The sequence below is a fragment of the Myxocyprinus asiaticus genome, chromosome 5 (genome assembly GCF_019703515.2).
Source record: "Myxocyprinus asiaticus isolate MX2 ecotype Aquarium Trade chromosome 5, UBuf_Myxa_2, whole genome shotgun sequence".
Lineage (NCBI taxonomy): Eukaryota > Metazoa > Chordata > Actinopteri > Cypriniformes > Catostomidae > Myxocyprinus > Myxocyprinus asiaticus.
In genome coordinates this window covers 46701434-46722946 of record NC_059348.1, presented here as the reverse complement: position 1 = coordinate 46722946, position 21513 = coordinate 46701434, and the positions used below count along the sequence as shown (strand labels likewise).

The window sequence follows — 21513 nt, the reverse complement described above, 5'->3', positions numbered from 1 at the left end:
GAAAAAAGCAAGAGAGTTCGAAAGAACAACATCAAAAACTTAGATGTTCATCTTTTATTTTATATTTTTAATTATTTTTATCTGATTAAATAAAAAGAAAGACAACCTAATAAGTACAAATATTAATCCAAAACAGCGAAAAAAAAGAAAACAAAAGAAAAAAAAACATTAAAAATGGTTTAGACTCTAGTACATACGAGCAAGTGTGCGCCCTGTGCATTGGCGTCGCGCCCTCTACTGGCCAGATGGGTGCGGTGCACTGATCTATATAGATCAGTGATGCGGCGTGTGAGTGGGCGGGGAGATGACGTACTTCCTTTGGCGCGTTGTGTGAAATTCAAAGCTGCGACTTGAACCGTTCAGTTCGGTTTAGGCGAAAGGTCTCTGCGGATTAATTTATCTGTTAAAGATTTATTCAGAGTACATTTCTCATCGGTGAGTCTCATATTGTTTATCTAAACTTTGGTACGTGTTTCGTTTGCTGAGAGAAATGTTTTTGCATGTTTAGTCTGTAGGTTAGCATAGCACGTTAGCTTTCCTTGTCAAACAAAAACAATCATGATTTGATTTGTGTTCATGTGTATTTTTACAGTGTTGTAATGTCTACTAATTTCTTTACAGATCAACACAAACTCTTATTTTTCGCTTTAATCAAAGTACGTTTTGTTTTTAGTTGTTCAGGGATGTCGTGGGATTTTATCGTACCGGTTTGTTTGGATGATCTTGTAAAGTCTGGAGCAGTGAACCAGTATGTGGTGCAGGATGTGCTGTCTGCTAAACACCTCCCCTCTCACCTCAACAGTAAGTGTCGATCTCTAAACTGTGAACATCTTTCAGTTCATTATTGCTTTTTAAAATGAATTAATCCATTTCCCTCTCTATTTCTGTCTTATGTTTTTTCATAAGGTATGAAAGCAGCATTGAGAAGCCAGGGGCCACTATGCATCCTTGAACATTTTGACACAGTGTACAGTGTACTGAAGTCAGTGTGGACAGACATTTTCATGATTATAATATCTCTGTGTTAATGTTTTATCAATCGAGTGCCTAAGAACACTACAATTTTACACTAGAAATTTATATAGGAATGGTAGTACAAAAAGACAAATGAAATGTGCAACAAACATGACAAGCCATAGATGCTTGAGAATGCCTGCAAAAAAAAAGACCCATAGACCTTATTCACAATAGCGCCATAAGCTCTCAGACCACATCTGATTTTCCACTACTCCTGTTGTCTGGAATTTTTTGTCTACTGAATGTTCTTGGAAAGATGTTTTTTCAATGATTTGTCAGCGGAAAGATCCAAAAACACTTAAACCGCTGTACAGCCCGTTGAAGAGAGAGTAGGTCTATCCCTCACAGCCTTGTTGTCATTCCCATCAAAGGTGGCGCTGCTGTGAATAAGATCTCTAGAGCAGAACCTTTTAATAATAATGCAAATAAATAGGTTGTATTACATTTAGCTGTATTATGAGTTGGATGAAGAAATAACCACATTGAGTTTCAACCAACCAGACTTGAGTTTGTTTACATTTTCTGATCTTGTTTTTTTAGACATTGTCGCACAGTGGATGTGGCGGTGAAAGAAGACACACTTGAGTTGCTGATACAAGGTCAGTGTCTCTCACAGTCACACTAATCACATCGTCCTCTTTGCTGCAATGAATCAAAGCTACATTTACCACAATCCATCACTTTGCTGTCTCTGTTTACAGTGGTCAGGGGACTGTCCGTCTCTCTACCTACCCTCCTCCTGTCTGGGTCCCTGTCATCTGTAGACCGTAAACAACAGCTCAACGCTGTCAAGATGAGCGTTTTTCTCCTTTGCAAGCTCACAGAGACACTTGAAAGTGATTCCTATAGGGAGAATATTGTCACTGTGCCCAGCAAGGTAGACCCAATCCAATCACATGCTCATCTTGAAGTAGTGGTTGTGCCCAATGATGAGACCAAGGCAAATACGAGCTGATTGGCTGGGGATGTTGTGTTCTCTTGCTTTCTGATGGGTGGGTAATCTTGGCAGAGCAGTGGAGATTGGCTGCGTTGCTGTAAGGGCCCACCCATAGTCAAATCAGCTGCCACTCAGAATACACACAGTTCTCCTTTAGAAATGGACACTTGTGGATGATTTGCAGCTTACAGAGTGTATTTGTGTGAGTATGTGCCGTTTGTCTGGGCGTGTGTAAATGTGTCAGTTAGCAAAGAGTCACATCTCTCCAAATGGGCCAACCAGCTGTGAATGTTTTCTTTGGTAATCTGAGGGTGATGACCAGTGTTTCTGAGCTTGTTCAAAATGTTGTTTTCAGAAATTGAAGATTTATTCTGTGTGCTTCAGGGTCGTAAGAAGGATAAAGTGGCTGGGAAAGGTCTTCTGCAGTGGGACAGTGACAGAGAGACAGTTCTTCAGTGTTTGACTCAGCTGCTGCAGCTGGACATTCGCACACTGTGGAGTCTGTCTTTAGTTGAGGAGGAGTTTGTCAGGTGAAACCCTGTCTTACACAAACACTGCCCATGCTACTGTCTTGTTTTATTGTCAAGTGAAAAAATAGTAATTCTTAAAGTCAACACTCTCAAAACCCTATTTAACCTGTAATAACCCTTAATACAGGTTTCTGTTTTATTGAGAAGGATACATTGAAATAACTTCCAACAAAGATGTTTTGTATTAGTAATCTTTCAGTGAACTATAATAACTTCCCTGTTCAGCTGATATCACCTATCTCTTATTTTTCAACTCATCCGCTCCAACAACCTGGCTTTCTGGCATGGAAATACGTAACATAGATGTAGACGATATACTGGTTTTACCAATTAATCAGTTGCTTATTGGAACTATCGGTTATCTGAAAAAATCTATGCTGATAGTTGCTGGATGTTTTTTTTTTTTTTTTTTTCCCCTCTGTGGCTTATGTGGATTCTACAGTTAGAACAGCTTGGTTCTACAGCAAACAGCAGCCTCTAAAAGTGAAATAAAAACAATGACTGACACCTCATAGGGACTTAGTCTATCCAAATCAATAATCAAATTGAAGCAAGGGCATGCAAAGAAAAATGCGACTATATGGAAATGTGCCTCATCAGATTCAGCACATATGTTGGGTCTCCAACTTCATATCTTGTGAATAAACCTTATTCCTAATTAAACTTCATCTGTGTTATATACATGTATACATACATATGGCAAAGGTTTTTTCATTTCTCAAGTGTCTTTTCTTACGTAATGTGTATAGTTGTGTGACATGCTGCTGCTATAAACTCTTGGAAAACCCCACCATAAGCCACATGAAGAGCAAATCCACCAGAGAGGCCATCATCCATGTGCTAGGAATCATGGTAAAGAAATACAACCACATGTTGGGTGAGTTTATAGTATTTATATTTGCAATCACATATGCTGGAATGAAATGAGTAGAATCTTATCTTTGGTTTGTCAGTGTTTTAACTTGCAATGTGTAGAGACCCAAGCTGGTCACACTCATTTAAAAGTAGTGGCTGTGTCCATTGATGAGACCAAGGCAAATACGAGCTGATTGGCTGGGATGTTCTGTTCTCTTGCTTTCTGATTGGTGGGTAATCTTGGCAGAGCAGCGGAGATTGGCTGCACTACTGTAAGGGCCCACCTATAGTCATACCAGCTGCCACTCAGAATACATACAGTTTTCCTTTTAAATATGGAAACTTGTGAACGAGTTGCAGCTTACATACAGTGTGGGGGGTGTGTGTATGTCCCATCTGTCTGAGTGTGTGTGTAAATGTGTCTATCAGCAAAGAGTCACGTCTCTCTAATGGCCACATCAGCTGTGAATGTTTTCTTTGGTAATCTGAGGGCAAAAACTGGTGTTTCTGAGCTTGTATAATATGTTGTGCAATGCAATTGATATAATCTTGTTCTCTATGTCAGAACTGCAGTGGTGAAGATGTTGAGCTGTTTATGTACTGTGTTTTGTAGGAGCATGTGTGAAGGTGATTCAGCTCTTGCAGCACTTTGAGCAGCTGGCGTCGGTGTGTGCCCAAGCTGTGGCTGCCTGGAGCACAGAATACGGGGTCAAGGCCATCGTTGGAGAGATCATGAGGTGAAATTGCCTGACTTAAAGGGATAGGTCACCCAAAAGTAAAATTCTTTTATTTACTTACACTCATGCCATCCTAGATGTGTATGACTTTCTTCTGCAGAATATCTCAGCTTTGCAGGTTCATACAATGCAAGTGATTGGTGACCAAAACTTTGAAGCTCCAAAAAGCTCACAAAGGAGGCATAAAAGTAATCCAAACGACTCTAGTGGTTTAATCCCTGTCTTGAGATGCGATTTAATTGGTTTTGGGTGAGAACAGACCAAAATATAATTCCTTTTTTACTAGACATTTTGCCATTGCAGTCACGATCATGATTTCAAGCTTGAGTACACTTCCTAGTGCTTGATGGCGCTGGAAGTATAGTTTAGCTTTAAATCACGATGCCAAGGAGACTGCTGATATCAAGATTTATAATGAAACGGGAGTTAAATGTCATTTTTTTTTCTCTCACCTAAAACCAAATGGATTGCATCAGAAGATGGATTAAACCACTGGAATCATATGGATTACTTTTTTGCTGCCTTTGTGTGCTTTTTGGAGTTTCAGAATTTGGTTACCTTTTCACTTGCATTGTATGGACCTTCAGAGCTCACATATTTATCTAAAAATCTTCGTTTGTGTTCTGCAGAAAAAAATCATAAACATCTGTGATGGCATGAGGGCGAGTAAATGATAAAATAATTTCTTTCTGTGTGAACTGTTCCTTTAATAATATTTTGATACATGTCATTTCACTGACACTTCATCCTAATCAACAAAAATTGTGCTGATTCTGCATGCGTGTCTCAGAGAGATTGGTCAGAAGTCGAGTGAGGAGCTAGTCAGAGAAGGTTCAGGTGTAAAGGCTTTCTCCAGCTTTCTGTCTGAACTCGGAACTTTGGTACCTGAGACCATGATCCCCAACATCAGTGTTCTTCTGACACACCTGGAAGGAGAGGTACACTTGCATTTTCTCGACACACTCTATTGCATCACTTATGTCATTTGGTTCTACCCAGTGATGAGACCAAGGCGAATGTGAGCCCTTTGAATTAGAGTCTGAACTCTCCTGTGTTCCTATTGGCTGGTAATCTTGGCTGGACAGTGAAGATTTGCTGTCTTGCTGTAAGGGCCTGCCTACATTCAACAAGCCCTTCCCTTATAAGTTTTTATCCTTTTGAGAAATGGGGGAAGAGACAGAGGTGGGGGCTTACATTTTGTGTGTGTGTGTGTGTGTGTGTGTGTAAGGGTCATGGGTTGAGTTTCATTTCTCTACAGTAATTCTTTGGGCACTGAACTCTCTCTCTGGTTATCTGAGGGTAAACAGGCAACAGGATTTCATGAAATCTTGTCAAGACATTTTTCTAGCCAAGCATATTAAATATTTAAGTATGGTTCTCATGTCTGGGACTATGTATTTAATATGTTGGATGTGTTTTGGCAGAGTCCGAGTCTGCGTGTGGCCGTGTGTGAGATTCTTGGTGAGGTTCTGGTGCGGGTTTTGACTGGTGATAAACTGGATGAGTTGGCTCGCGCGGACCGAGATCGTTTCCTGGACACGCTGCAGGAGCATATTCATGATGCACATTCACACGTCAGAGCCCGTGTGCTGCAGGTCTACACGCGTATCGTCAACAGCAAGGTATGAGTTGTCATTTCAGCAGATAATGCTATGTGTTTCTGATAGGATGCTCTTAAGATATTCACTCACCGAGCACTTTATTAGGAACACTATGGTCCTAATTAAGTGCCCGACGTGGTCTTCTGCAGTTGTAGCCCATCTTCCTCAAGGTTTTGACGTGTTGTGCATTCTGAGATGCTATTCTGCTCCCTACAATTGTACAGAGAGGTTACTTGAGTTACCGTAGCCTTTCTGTCAGCTTGAACTTGTCTGGCCATTCTCCGTTGACCTCTCTTATCAACAAGGCGTTTCTGTCCGCAGAACTGCCGCTCACTGGATGTTTTTTGTTTTTGGCACCATTCTGAGTAAAATCTAGAGACTGTTTGTGAATTCCAAGAGATCAGCAGTTACAGAAACACTCAAACCATCCCATCTGGCACCAACAATCATGCCACGGTCAATCACTGAGATCATTATTTTTCCCCATTCTGATGGTTGATGTGAACATTAACTGAAGCTCTTAACCCGTATCTGCATGATTTTATCCATTGCACTGCTGCCACACAATTGGCTGGTTATACAATCACATGAATAAGTAGGTGTACAGGTGTTCCTAATAAAGTGCTCAGTGAGTGTAATTTTTTTCTCGTTCAGGCCTTACCATTGTGCAGGTACACTGAGGTTATGGAGCTAACCGTTGGTCGTCTTGGTGATAAATCTGTTCATGTGTGCAAGAGTGCCATCCAGCTGCTGGCTGCCTTCATTGCTCATAACCCATACAGCTGCAAGGTACGAACATGCACAGCTAAAACAGTTGGTACACACTCATTCTGTGCATGTGTATCTAATGTGGATGTCCAATCAACTTTCAAAAATAAAATGTGATCGTTCTTGTTTTGTTTATCTCACGTCTATACATTAATTTTTTTTAGCTGAGTAGCATGGACCTGAAGAAGCCTCTGGAAAAAGAGACAACCAAACTAAAAGAGATGAGAGATGCACAGAGAGAGCAAGAGCCTGGTACACACCCATTCTTTTCTATTTGATTCCTTTCAGTCTTTAGCTACTGTCTGCCTAAATGACTCCATGAGTGTTGTAAAACCAGTTATCTCATAATCTTGGTAACAAGCATAGATTTATTCTCGCACTAGCTGTAATATTTTAGCTCTGTTTGTAGTTGCAGTGATCACAGCAGCTGATCTTTGGGATGCGATGATGCCTGAGGTGGAGCTGACAGTGATTGCACAGCTGGAGCCCAGCAGTGAGGAAGAGGGTGATAAAGAAGAGGATGTAGAGCCAGAGGGAGAGGAAGGGAGGAGCGACAGAGACACTGCTGTCCATATCGCACAGCTTCTCAGAGAAAACAAGTACAGGTACATGTATAGCACATGCAGATAAAAGCTATTACACTTACATATCCATACAGATGCACAAGAATGAGGCGTTTAACTGTGCATGCGTGTGTTTGCAGGCAGGCGGTTAGTCTGTGTGTGCGGGCTCACTCACTGTTCCCAGAGTCTCCATTCTTCTCTGCTCTGGCTGACCTGAACACAGAAACCCTCATTAATGCACTTGCAACCCTTTTCAAAGGTACATTTTGCCTGGAGTCGTGCTGCAAATTTGCTTAGATTTTGAGATTAATAAGCACCTTTGAGATGCCTATCCCCCTAAATAACTTGTGTGGCACTTCTTCTCAGGCCCAGAGGAGGAGACGTCCAAGGCTGGAGCAAGCGATGCACCACCCACCCCACAAAAAGAGGGTGAGGGAGGAGGAAACGAGGGGAGAGAGAGTGAACTGAAGAAGCAGGAGATGTTGGTTCAGTACTTGAAAGACACAGAGAGCTTTGCTCTACAAGTGGAAAGAGCCATTGCAGTAATTAACAACATGCTGTACTGGAAAATAACTACAGGTAATTACTACCATTGAAACGAATACCAATAATAATACTAGTACGATTACTATTACTGTAATTTGTCACCCCGAAAAATAAGACCTTAAAGGGATGGTTCACCCAAAAGTGAAAATTCTCTTATTTACTCACCCTCATGCCATCCCAGATGTGTATGACTTTCTTCAGCTGAACACAAATTAAGATTTTTAGAAGAATATCTCAGCTCTGTAGGTCCATACAATGCAATTGAATGGTTTGTAGCTCCAAAAATCACAAAGGAAACAAAAGTAATCCATATGACTCAATATTTAAATCCTTTTTTTTTACTCTAAATTTCTACTTTAACTTTCGGATGTGAAAGTAAAAGTGGAGATTTAGAGTAAAAAAAGGACTTACATTTTGATCTGTTTCTCACTCACACCTATTATATTGCTTCTGAAGATATGGATTTAAACACTGGAGTTGTATAGATTACTTTTATGTGAGTTTTGGAGCTACAAAGGTCTGATCACCATTCACTTACATTGTATGGACCTACAGAGATGAGAGATTCTTCTAAAAACTTTGTATTCAGCAAAAGAAAAAGTCATACACGTGGGATGGCATAAGGGTGAGTAAATGATGAGAATTTGTATTTTTGGGTGAACCATCCCTTTAATCTCTTGACAACACCAACTTGATATCACTTTCAAGAACATGCTAAGAAAAATTATTAAATTCTTAAACATATCATTAAACAATGTGTAGCCCTCTCTAATTTGTTTCTTTCTCTCAGTGGTGCAGGAGGCTGTGCAGTTCTGTGTCACAGCATTTGAGTTTAGTGTGGCTGACTCTGTGTGTGGGGTCAGGAAGATGCTGCCTCTGGTCTGGTCCACTGACGTCGCTGTCAAAGATGCTGTGATTCAAGCCTACAGACGCCTGTACCTCAATCCTCATGGTGACAACACCAGGTATGCCTGTATTTGAGTGCTTTCATCAAGGTTAAAAGAATGCAAATCTTGATATTATGGAAGCTCTAAGCATATTTGTTTGTTTTGTTCCTCAGGGCAAAGGCTCAGACACTAGTGGACAGTCTGTCAGAGCTAATGGTTGATTCTTCTTTAGGAACCATCCAGTGTCTGGAAGAGATTGTGAGTAACATGCATTAAGCACCTTTGCACTCTTTTCTGTTGGAAGATGCAATAATGTCCAAAGAAAGTGGGCTTGGCTGAAACTGAAAGTGCCCTTTTTTGTGTCATCCAGTTGCACTTGTCAACCTAGAATTAGTTTTGATTTAACAGTTTTACAGAGTGCTTTTCACATATTATAAATAGCGCCCAACCGATATGGGATTTTTGAGACGATGTCATTTTAGAGGGGGAAAATTCACCGATTACCGATACGGGGGCCAATATAGTTAATTTGAGCTGGAATGAAAACGGACCTTTTTCTATATGGATTGTGCACTGATATGACTATGCAAAGGTACTCAGAAGGCTGCTTTCTTAAATATTTTGATCAAAGAATCTTTGACATTATTATTATACATTGTCAACGAATTCTAGAAATGAACACTGAGAAAATAAAGAATAAAAATACAATAAATAGCTAAATAAACATCAGTACTGTATGTTCAATATCAGTCAGTAGCTGACCATTTAAATAAAGAATAAATGAAAATAAATAGCTAAATAAACATCAATAACACTGTTTAGTATCAGTCAAATGCTGACTATTTTAATACTGCCAGTCAACTAGGGGCAGGTTGTAAAACAAGAACCATTTACACCTGCCAAGTCAAGAGATAAGCAGCGGTGTTGCACCGTATTCTGCTGTACAAGTTCAGGGGAAACTTTCAACAGTGGAAACCCAGACTTTTAAATATTACATTTTGTAAATGCAACGACTGGAATTGTTTGGTTGGAGGTACCAAACTGCGAATCCTGAACAAAACAGTTTGGTGAATACATGTTTACACATTAGCTTCCACTTAGCTGACAAGGTATGAAAGTAGCTACATGGTTAGCTAGTTAGCTATAAGCTCGTTGTCATGGAGAGTAAAAGATGGACGTTGTTTATTTACTTTCCAGCATTGCGTCTCACCAGCTAGGTAACGGCATAGCATGAAATCAACACTCAACAGACACAATCCACCACTGCACCATTGTCTGCTGAGATGCACAAAGATGCTCTAATGTTTGACTGCACTGACTATAGCTGGCTAACATGGCAAACAGATGTGATGAACATGAGTGACATGGTTGTCAGGGACAGGGTTAATGTTATATTAGTTATATACTGAAAAGGGAAAATGATGGGGTCATTGTGTATTAACTTTCCAGTATGTATTTCACTAACTAGTTAGCAACTTCTGTGAAGTTACCGCTTACCTCCGCACTGTCTGCAGAACCACCGTCAGCTCAGCTCTGTAAACAATGGAGTCGGAGCGCGCTCTGCTGGACAAACACTTTGACACCAATTCTAAATCACCCCAGCAATATTTTCTGCATTATATGTTCTGAAACAAAAGTTTTCATATCTGCGCATATCGGAAAACATATATGCCGATACCGATATATCTGTGATGGGCTAATATCGGCCAATAAATCGGTCAGGCACTAGTTGTCAGCAGCCTTTTTTCCTGACAAGATAGCAGCATCCAGTTGAACTTGGATCATTTCTCAAATGTGCTGCTTTTTCTCTGCATCAAAGTTTCAGTTCAAGTAATTTCTATTAAAGGAATGGTTCTCCCACATTCTCATCATTTACTCACCCTCATGCCATCCCAGCACATTTTCCTTTTTTATTTTTTGTCCTTTGGTGATCACATGCCTGATATCGCCACCTTCTGGACTTAAATATTGATCTGTTTCTCACCCACACCCATCATATCACTTCTGAAAACATGGATTTAACCACTAGAGTCGTATGGATTACTTTTATGCTGCCTTCAAAGTTCAGAGCTGAGATATTCTTTTAAAAATCTTTGTTAGTGTTTGGCAAAAGAAAGAAGTCATACACATCTGAGATGGCATGAGGTTGAGTAAATGATGAGAGAATTTTCACTTTGGGTGAACTATTCCTTTAAAAGCTGACGTTTTGGTGTATCCCTACCATTGTATTGTTTTCCTCTCTGTGCAGGTGCAGGAGTTCTTCAGCAATGAGAGTGCCCTGCAGTCTTCAGTTGTACAGGTTCTGTGGGAGAGGTTTTCTGGTAAACGAAACACTTCAGCACTTCACAGGAGAGCTGCAGTGCTTCTGCTGGGAATGGCAGCACGGTAAGACACACATTCACGCAAGACAATGTTAAGGATCTTAACAGTCAGTCGGTGGACTGATTGGATGGCACCAAAATCACTGTAGGTTTTTTGCCCTGTGATGAGACCAAGGCGAATGTGAGCTCATTGGATAAGAGTCGGAGCTCTCCTGTGTCCCAACTGGCTGGTAATCTTGGCTGAGCAGTGGAAATTTGCTGCTTTGCTGTAAGGGCCTGCCTACATTGAACAAGCCCCTCCCCTTAAGCTTTTCCTTAGAGATATGCAGGAGAGAGAGTTGGGTAGGGTTGTCATAGTGTGTGTGTGTGTGTGTGTGTGTTGTGGGAACACCAGTCGAGACTCTGTTCTCTAATGTATAGTGGGCTATGAGCTTGTTCTTTGGTAATCTGAGGGCAACCATGTCTCTTTGTATACACAGAGATGATACATGAAGTTGTGATGCTTACTACTATTATGAAGCGTAGCATACAACATTTATACTCCTTTGATTTTTATGTTTGTGTGTAGTGCTGAGAGGGAGGTGGTTCTCAGTAATTTGGACACACTCTGCTCTGTCGCTCTGGAAGAGAAGGTTGCAGAAGATTATCTCCTGGCTCGGGACACGCTTGTCACCATCGCTAATATAACAGACCATGTGAGGGTGCGTAAATACACATGCCAATCACAGGACTAATGATGTAATGATTAGACTTTGAGGTGAATGTTTTCTTGTATTCTTTATCTCAGCAATCAAAGGGCGTCCCCTTCAGACTTCCTATGGACCATCATCTCTTCAGCTGTCTCTCACAGGCTGTTGCTGATGGTATGTTTTCCCTAGCACCCTTCTTTATCGTTTTTATTACGTTTCTTCTCTTGTCATCAATGGTTGTACCTTCACTTGAATAGGAGTGGTCCAGTCTGACCCCCATTGGCAGCCCTTCATGGAACAGGCTGTCCGTCTCATCTACTTCCTGGCAGAGTCACCTGACCAGCTGTGTTCCCGCCTCCTCCAGCGGTCTGCTCGTCTCCTATTGGAGCAAATCACAGACGGTGGAGAGCCCAACCAATCACAACTGTATGAGGGTGGGTCTCAGGGCTCTGAAGAGCAAGGTAATGTAGTCACAAGAGACTTTGCTCTTTGCATACTTTATATGTATGGTTTACAAGTGCAAATAAAATGTGTAACATTCTCTTATTCTCTCTAGTGAATTGTGTGAGTCTGGCCCAGGTGTTGTCACTATGCGGCGCAGTGGCTTTCTGGCAGGTATCTCACCTTGAGAGAAGCGTCAGTGCTGAGCTGCGGAGGAGGAGAGGAGAAAAGGAAAAGGAGGAGGAGAAAGAGAAGGCACCTGCCAGCAAAGCAAAGGTTAATGAAGAGAGGCCCTTGATTGGTTGCTTCCTGTTTTCTACACACCCACATTTAAGTGCTGCTTCACTGCTTTACTGTTGATGACTCATTTGCATGTTTTTTGGTAGGATGCCAATGACAGTTGTGTGGAGGAGGAGCTTGGGCTGGTGGGCGCTTCTGCTGAGGACACAGAGGCGGAGTTTATCCGGAAGATCTGTGAGACCGAGTTACTAGCTGGTGAGTCTATAAAAACCTGCTCACAGAAATGTGTGTATATGTGTAGAAAAGACCTTAGCTGATCCTTGTTGCACTGTGGTCTCTCTGTAGAAGGGAACATGTTGAGTGCATTTCTGCCCCTACTGGTGAAAGTTTGCAGCTCTCCAGGCAGATATTCCCACCCTCAGCTCACCACTGCTGCCTGCCTGGCTCTGTCTCAGTACATGATGATCAGGTACACACACACACACACGCACTCTATTCCTTCAGTCATGTTATAAGTGTATAATAACACTGTCTGCTTCTTTAGTCCTGCTGTTTGTAAAGATCACATCCGTCTTATGTTCACTGTGCTGGAGAAATCCCCACTTCCTATCGTCAGGGCCAACACCATTATTGCTCTTGGTGACCTAACGGTGCGCTTCCCGAACATCCTGGAACCCTGGACACCCAACCTTTATGCAAGGTAGTCCCTAACTCAATGATTGTTTGTTTTGGTGTTTTAGGCCACGTACACCCTGCAGCTAAATACGGTTGTCAGTTCACCTTTTAGTGCTTTATCCTGTTCACAGTTCAGTAATTTACAAGAGTGACCACCACATTCTACAACCAAATTAACTCCTGAAAAATTCAGATAGTGACAACTGCACCTTCAAAAAATTCCACATTGTGTGAACAGAACCAAACTGAACAACTACGTTTTTAATGACATGATCAATAGCGCATGTGAGATCTGCATCGGTGGTATGTGTGTTCATTCATATATACCAGTCTGTTTCTCTCCACTGTAGTTTCTCTCATCAGCCCTGTGGTCTCGGGGTAACTCTTACATACAATCCAGAGAATGTGTACACTGTTTAAATGCAGCCACTTAGATGAGTGTAAACAAAACATGGCAATTCTGTTGACGGCAGCTCACTAAACATTGTCGGATGATAATACATATCTGGTGGATAATCTCTTTTCTCAAAAATAGTGAACACAAAACAGGTTAAGCTGGTGGAATTCATGTTTCTTGTTCCAGGGATGCAAACTACTCACCTTTTCTGAAGCTAATTTGCCCAAATTGTTTGGTAAAGGTTTCAATATTTTCTTTATTAAAATTACTAGAAAGGGTTAATTGTTTATTTGATTTTTTTTACGAATCTCGGTTGCCTCCGCGTCTTGAGCGCGTTACCGCGGAGACATAGTGCGTGTGGAGGCTTCACGCCATCCACCACGGCATTCACGCACAACTCGCCACACGATCCATCGAGAGCAAACCACATTATAGCGACCCAGAGGAGGTTACCCCATGTGACTCTACCCTCCCTAGCAACCGGGCCAGTTTGGTTGCTTTGGAGACTTGGCTGGAGTCACTCAGCACGCCCTGGAATTCGAACTTGCGAACTCCAGGGGTGGTAGTCAGCGTCTTTACTCGCTGAGCTACCCAAGCCCCCTAGAAAGGGTTACTTTAAGCTTAAACACTTAATAAAAGCTTTGAATAAAGCAACAAATCAGCTGAAAGTATACATCTGGAGCACCTGCTATGATTTTCTCACATTTTTCACCTCTCATGAATTTGCATTCCTGTTGCTGACAAGCTCAACTCGCTGCAGGGTTGCTATGGTTATTACTTGCCAGTCATCACAATTGCGAGAATCAGTCCTGGATTCCATACACACATGAAATGAAAAGTTAGGGGATTCACTCCCGCATTTTAAATTCGGATGTCACTCCCAAAACTTTGTAGTGTGTACGTGGCCTAAGAAAGGGTGATGTGTAGCACTGCACTTCAAATTTTAGTTAGATTATTCAAAGTGAAGGTTGTAATTTCTACTTTTTCTAGTGGCAACAAATGGAATTGAAAAAAAATAATATTTTAATTATATTTTCAAACAGGTTTTCTAATCACTGGATGTGGGTTAGTGATTATCATTGTTGTGACTCTGTGTTTGTCTTCAGGCTAAGTGACGTGAATGCATCTGTGCGTCTGACCGCCATCACTGTTCTGACGCAGTTGGTGTTGAAGGATGTGATGAAGGTCAAAGGTCAGGTCAGTGAGGTCGCAGTGCTCCTGCTGGACTCCGAGCCACATATCGTCAGCCTCGCTCTCAACTTCTTCAATGAGCTTTCTGCAAAGGTAGACATTGTGCAGCTGTTCTGCTGACAGTCTCTTCCTTCCACCGCTTCTATCCAGGGTTTCTGCAAGTCTCAATTTATTTTTTAAATGAAGGCCTTAAAAAGTCTTACATTGGAGCCAGATGCTTGAATTAAAAAATTTAACAGTTGGATGAAGGAATACAGCACTTGTCATTGAGTTTTTGTTGCACTTATGTAACTTAAAGGTGAGGTGTGTGATTTTGGCTCCAAAGGATATTTCACCGAAAATCACTATACCTAATTACCGGGACATTTTAACCTGGTTTTTGCCATGAAAGCTAGCATGGTGTTTTTTTTTTTTTTTTTTTTCATCAGATTTTTTTCTTATGAAAGATGAGAAGGCATTATTAAAATGCTTTACCTGTTTCTTTAGGACAATGCCATCTATAACCTTCTGCCAGACATCATCAGTCGATTATCTGATCCTGAGCGAGGGATAAAGGAGCAAGATTTTAACACCATAATGAAGTAAGAAAACAATGTTGCTTGCAAGGATGGCAAAAGTTTCACTTCAGTACAGCATTATCAAATGTAAACCCACCTCTATTTATCTATCTCAGGCAACTTTTCTCTTACATCACTAAGGAGAGACAGACAGAAAGTTTAGTGGAGAAGCTCTGCCAGAGATTCAGAACTGCAAAGTGAGTCAAACATGCATGCTGTTGTTTTTGAAGAATTCTATTTAGGACAGGGAAATTCTCTCACCCATTTGCATGTGTATAAATTCTTTATAATACTGAGTCAGTTGGCAGGTGTGTGTGTGTGTGTGTGTGTGTGTGTGTGTGTGTGTGTACTCACCTGTGTTCTCTCTCTGCAGGACGGAGCGTCAGTGGGCAGATCTGGCTGTGTCTCTGTCTCTCTTATCTGTGTGTGAGCGAGGTTTTAAGAAGCTGCAGGAGTGCTGGGACTGTTACAGTGATAAACTCACTGAGCATGGAGTCTATCAACCCCTCCTCTCCATCATGGCCAAACTCCGCCGAAGAGCCAAACCACAGTTTAAGGTATCGCACCATCACTGTTGAACTCTTCCAGTTGGTTTAACTGCATATTACGTACAGTTGATGTCAGAGGTTAACATACACCAAATACATTTAAATTCAGCTTTTCACTATTCCTGACATTTAATCATAGAAAACATTCCCTGTCTTAGGTCAGTTAGGATCACTACTTTATTTTAAGAATGTGAAATGTCAGAATAATAGTAGAGAGAATGTAACAAGGGTTAAATGGGAAAAGAGGCGGGAACCGGCTGAACAGTCAAAGTAATATTTTAATTTAAACTTAAACAAAAAGATACAAAACATAAATGCACACACGGCAGCTGTGTGTAGCTCTCTCGAACTGCCGCATCCTGCTGCACTTATCCCTCTCCTCGGCTGATTAGCCCGATTGGGTGCCGTGCGTGCGTAGGCCTGGCCCTGCCCTCCTCTTCGTCACAGAGAATTATTTATTTCAGGTTTTATTTCTTTCATCACATTCCCAGTGGGTCAGAAGTTTCATACACTTTTTTAGTATTTGGTAGCATTGCCTTTAAATTGTTTAACTTGGGTCAAACATTTTGGGTAGCCTTCCACAAGCTTCTCATAATAAGTTGCTGAAATTTTGGCACATTTGTCCAGACAGAACTGGTGTATCTGTGTCAAGTTTGTTGGCCGCCTCGCTCTCACATGCTTTTTCAGTTCTGCCCACAAATTTGCTATCGGATTGAGGTCAGGGCTTTGTGATGGTCTCTCCAATACCTTGACATTGTTGACCTTAAGCCATTTTGACAACTTTGGAGGTGTGCTTGGGGTCATTGTCCATTTGGAAGACCCATTTACGACCGAGCTTTAACTTCCTAGCTGATATCTTGATGTTGCTTCAATATATCCACATCATTTCCGTTCCTCATGATGCCATCTATTTTGGGAAGTGTACCAGTCCCTCCTGCAGCAAAGCACCCCCACAACATGATGCTGCCACCCCCATGCTTCACGGTTGGGATGGTGTTCTTCGGCTTGCAAATCTCACCCTTTTTCCTCCTAACATAACAATGGTCATTATGGCAAAACAGTTCAAATTTTGTTTCATTAGACCAGAGGACATTTCTCCAAAAAGTAAGATCTTTGTCCCCATGTGCACTTGCAAAATGTAGTCTGGCTTTTTTATAGCAGTTTTGGAGCAGTGGCATCTTCCTTGCTGAGCAGCCACCCAGATTATGTCGATATAGGACTCATTTTACTGTGGAGATAAATACTTGTCTACCTGTTTCCTCCAGCATCTTCACAAGGTCCTTTGCTGCTGTTCTGGGATTTATTTGCACTTTTCGCACCAAACTACTTTCATCTCTAGGAGACAGAATGCATCTCCTTCCTGTGCGGTATGATGGCTGCGTGGTCCCATGGTGTTTATACTTGCGTACTGTTGTTTGTACAGATGAATGTGGTACCTTCAGGTGTTTGGAAATTGCTCCCAAGGATGAACCACACTTGTGGAGGTCCACAATGTTTTTCTGAGGTCTTGATTGATTTTTGTATTTATTTTCCCATGATATCAAGCAGAGGCACTGAGTTTGAAGGTAGGCCTTAAAATACATCCACAAGTACACCTCCAATTCAGTACACCTCCTATCAGAAGCTAATTGGCTAAATGTCTAAAGGCTTTACATCATTTTCTGGGATTTTCCAAGCTGCTTAAAGGCACAGTTAACTTAGTGAATGTAAACTTCTGACCCACTGAAATTGTGTTAAAAGTGAAACTTCTATCTGTAAGCCATTGTTGGAAAAATTACTTGCATCATGCACAAAGTAGATGTCCTAAACGACTTGCCAGAACTATAGTTTGCTAATATTAAATCTGTGGAGTGGTTAAAAAATTAGTTTTAATGACTTCAAACTAAGTGTACTGTATGTAAACTTCTGACTTCAACTGTACTCAAACTTATGCTGCCTTGAAGTGCAACTGTGAGTTGGCCAGTCATTATTGCGTCATGTCATGCATTCAAGTCAGAAACAAAATTCAGAAGAAGCCAAGCTAAAGCCCCATTCACAATGTGAGCAACACAGAGTAACAAAGCAACACAATCTCATTCATTTTCAATGAGAGCACAGTGACTTCCGGCGACACAAGCCTCAGTGACCGTTGACAAGATGTGACCATTGCGAGCGACACAACAAAGTTGAAGTTTAATTTTGTGAAAATGTCAAACAACATTCAGGTGTGACTGCCAATGGGAGAGAAGGCAGTAGAGCTCATGTTATCCATCTCCTGTGAGATATTGAAGTAGAGTGCTGACAAGACAGAGAAGTTGTAAAAAATTTGAGGGATTTCACTGCTGTATTTCATTTGTCTGTAGCTACATGCATGGATATAATAAAACTATGGTGCGTGGAAAACGGCATCAGATACTGATGGCATTCTGAGTGAGTTTGATTCGTATTTTGGGTTGCACCAAGGATTAATCTTAAATTTAGATTATATCAAGGTTTATCTGAATTTTGTTGCACCAAACTTTAAACCTTGTTTAAAAATAATTAGGGTTACATTTTAACCATCGATTTAATTCTGATTTTAATTTCACAGTAAATCTGAATTAACTTTAATCCTGTTGCTCCAGTACTTTAAACTCTTATTTAAATCTCAGTTAGGGATTAACATTAAACTCGGTTGTTTAAATGAAAAATGACTAGGTAAACGAACACTCGTTTTTAATGATATGATGCAACGAACACTGCTGCAGGTTATATAAAAACTAGTGCTGTCAGCGTTAACATGCTAATGCATGCGATTAATTTAAAATGTATGAACACTTGAACCTGCATCATATGTCATCATGTGCTGTGCCCATCGTCAATGTCAGAGTCAACTTAAGATGTTTTTCAAAAGTCAGGATAAAATTCAGTGAGGAATGTTTTTCAAGGAATGTGTCTGATAATAAAATAATATTTTTCACTTCAGTCATCTCAGTGCATGCTTGTTTTGAGTTGATTCACAGTGCATACAGATGACACTGGTTGATCGCATATAACTTCAAAGGTGCATGTTGATACAACTTGAATGGAATCATTTTTAATGCTACCAAAATGTCATAAAAACGGTTTGTTTCATGACTCAAACTACTTGTTTATTATAAAACAAATGTAGAATCTTTTTAGAAACTAAGAAATTATTTCTGCGTACACAATCAATGTAGAACATTGCTCGGAGCCACCAATCCAGAGTCAGCTTTTCTCATCCCATTCTCCCAGTTACGTGGAGCTGTAACACAGAGCAGTTCGGAAAGTAGAGGCATACAAAAGCAATGCATTACTTTATTTAAAAAGTTGCTCCGATATTATGGTCTAAAATAAAAAATACTGTTACTTTACTCGTTACTCAAAAGTAATCTGATCACGTAACATGTGTTACTTGTAACGCGTTACCCCAACACTACCAGCGGGGACATTGCACTTGGTTACACACTACAAACAAACACACAACAGTGAGTCCGTGCTTGAGAAAGGACCTCTTATAAAACAAACGCTGATGGGACAAAAGTTAAGTCCTTCGCTTCTTTTGTAAGTCAGAATTTCACCACATAAGCATGTCAATTCTTAAAAGCCTGCTGCGCAGCTTGTTCTCCCTTGGAGGGTCTATTGAAACTCCGCTCAAATGTAACAATTTCAGCTTTGTACCTGTTGCCGCTGAGATTTCCATCGGCAATGCCAGCGCTAAAAGCAGAACAAGACACGCTTTTCATATGGAGTTCAACACGGCACTCGCTGCCCTGAAACAAATCATGCGCTTTCCATATCCAAAGTGTAAAGACAGCCTGATGACGATAAATATTGTGGAGGATGAGAGATTTAAGAGATTAAGGTTTAAGAGATTTAATTCGCATTGCAATGTATAGTTCTATCAATCAGTCTATGTCCCACTTAGACTTTGGTAAATGCTTAATCATTACTTGAATTAGAGCTATTTTAGTGAATTTCTGTCTTTGTACTGTGGAGTTTGGATAATGTTAAAAGCATTATTGTTACATATTTTGTTCTATTGTTTTGTTCTTTCCAAAGGAGGAAATGAATGCATTTTGACAGGGAATATATATATATATATATATATCAAATTTCAGCACTTTTTTTTATTTATTTATTTACTCCCTTTTCCTAAGTCCTCGTGGTGGCATAGTGACTCGCCTCAGTCCGAGTGGCGGGGGACGAATCTCAGTTGCCTCCGCGTCTGAGACTGTCAATCCATGCATTTTATCACGTGGCTTGTTGAGCGTGTTACTGCGGAGACAGTGCGTGTGGAGGCACACTATTCTCTGCGGCATCCACGCACAACTCGCCATGCACCCCACCGAGAGCGAACCATATTATAGTGACCACGAGGAGGTTACCGCATGTGACTCTACCCTCCCTAGCAACCGGGCCAATTTGGTTGCTTAGCAGACCTGGCTGGAGTCACTCAGCACGCCCTGGATTTGAACTCACGACTCCAGGGGTGGTAGTCAGCATCTTTACTCGCTGAGCTACCCAGGCCCCTCAAATTCCAGCACTTTTAAAATCTGAGATTAATCACGATTAAAAAATTTAATCTACTGACAGCACTAATAAAAGCACTCTCCCTTGCATAATGTTAAGAGTTGTGTAATGTTTTTAGAGGCGAGAGAACTGATTCCTTGTCAAATTAGAATAAAATCGTACTTTTACCGGCAGTATTATATGTAATCAGCATTTCAAAAGCTAATGGGGCCAGATATGAAGTCCACCAATAACTTTAGATTCATAGCACAGAGACTAGTGACACCAAGTGATAATGTCATTGGCAGTGTGAACGGGGCTTAAAGTAAATGGGCAGTAAATGACAGCAAAAGCTAATTTTTCCATTGTGCCAGTAGATAAGCATAAATACACCTGCATCACTGTCACAAAACCTATATGATTTATTTATGCATGACTTCTAACATATTATTAATTTACATAATGCAAACCCCAAAGGGGGGCATTAGTTGACTGTGTGTGTGTGTGTGTGCATGCAACGCAACTCATAATTATTATATTTTTGAGGTGTTGAAATTAATGTGTGTGTGTGTGTGTGTTCAGGCACAGGTTGAAGACTTTGAGAAGCGATTGACGGCCGTTCACACTAAAGGGCTGGAGAATGTGGAGAGTGAGGGGAGAGAACAGCAGATGGGAGACACACAAAACCAAAACATGCGCACACCACAGCCACACAAGAGCACTCGAAAAACCACACGAGGTAAGACATGACTAATATGGATGATTAGAAGCACATCATTTCTGACAAACAATGAATAAACATTGTATCTTGTCTCTCTCTGTCCATTCCTCAGGCCGTGGTAAGCCCAAGTTAGATGACAGTGAACTTGTGACCCCAAAAACTACTCGCTCACGTCCCAAGCCTGTCATCACCTTCACCAGTGATGAGGAAGATGAGCAAGAAGATGGTCAGTCCACATTATTACTTGTACCAGTGATTAGAACATTCATAGTACTAATTCAAATGTTGAATAATAAATAGGAAGGATGGTATGCCCATTGGGACAGAAGTATATTTTTAATTTAAGTTACATTTCAACTTTGACTTTCCTTAATTCTGATTGGTTCTCTTCCAGATGCTGTTATGGCTGAGAGTGAGACGCCTAAAGTGACCACACCCATTGCCCGCACGCGACGCACTCATCTCAGGCACTGAGTGCTCTTATTTCTATTCTTATGGTTGGGGGGGGTTATATCTGTTTTGTTTTTGTCTCAAACATTTAACCTAATGGTTTTAGACGGATGAAATCTGACTATATTTTTTTAACTTTTAAAATATTTTAGTTGCCCATTCAACACGTCTTAATTGTTTTTTATTAAAGATTTTAAACTATAATGAATGCTCTGAATGATTTGTGTGTGTGTGTGTGTACATGTATCTTTATTATTGATATTTTTGGAGTACAGAAATGAATTAATATTTAAAGTTTGTTTCTTTTTTAAATAAGAGCCTGCATTTAAAACTACTTTTTTCCATGTTTAC

At 40.8% G+C, this 21513-nt stretch overlaps 1 protein-coding gene and 4 non-coding genes across 5 annotated transcripts; all 5 read left to right on the top strand.

The window, feature by feature from the left end:
- Positions 1-308: 308 nt before the first annotated feature.
- On the top strand, positions 309-21366 carry LOC127440330 (condensin complex subunit 1-like). Its single transcript, XM_051696862.1, has 32 exons — positions 309-435; positions 674-801; positions 907-982; positions 1558-1616; positions 1719-1894; positions 2339-2484; positions 3234-3361; positions 3953-4076; positions 4867-5014; positions 5501-5698; positions 6332-6466; positions 6610-6697; positions 6855-7050; positions 7149-7267; positions 7375-7587; positions 8345-8519; positions 8615-8699; positions 10690-10826; positions 11331-11463; positions 11550-11625; positions 11709-11912; positions 12008-12168; positions 12279-12387; positions 12478-12601; positions 12677-12832; positions 14311-14488; positions 14882-14976; positions 15069-15149; positions 15326-15509; positions 20574-20730; positions 20825-20938; positions 21107-21366. Exons 2-32 carry the CDS (start codon positions 684-686, stop codon positions 21184-21186), a joined length of 4173 nt encoding a protein of 1390 aa, XP_051552822.1. The 5' UTR covers positions 309-435; positions 674-683; the 3' UTR covers positions 21187-21366.
- Positions 1939-2268, top strand: LOC127441738 (small nucleolar RNA U85). The gene has a single exon (XR_007897400.1). It is a non-coding gene; the product is annotated as a small nucleolar RNA U85 (small nucleolar RNA).
- Positions 3500-3833, top strand: LOC127441739 (small nucleolar RNA U85). Its single transcript, XR_007897401.1, has one exon. It is a non-coding gene; the product is annotated as a small nucleolar RNA U85 (small nucleolar RNA).
- On the top strand, positions 5070-5378 carry LOC127441736 (small nucleolar RNA U85). The gene has a single exon (XR_007897398.1). It is a non-coding gene; the product is annotated as a small nucleolar RNA U85 (small nucleolar RNA).
- Positions 10919-11218, top strand: LOC127441737 (small nucleolar RNA U85). Its single transcript, XR_007897399.1, has one exon. It is a non-coding gene; the product is annotated as a small nucleolar RNA U85 (small nucleolar RNA).
- Positions 21367-21513: the final 147 nt, after the last annotated feature.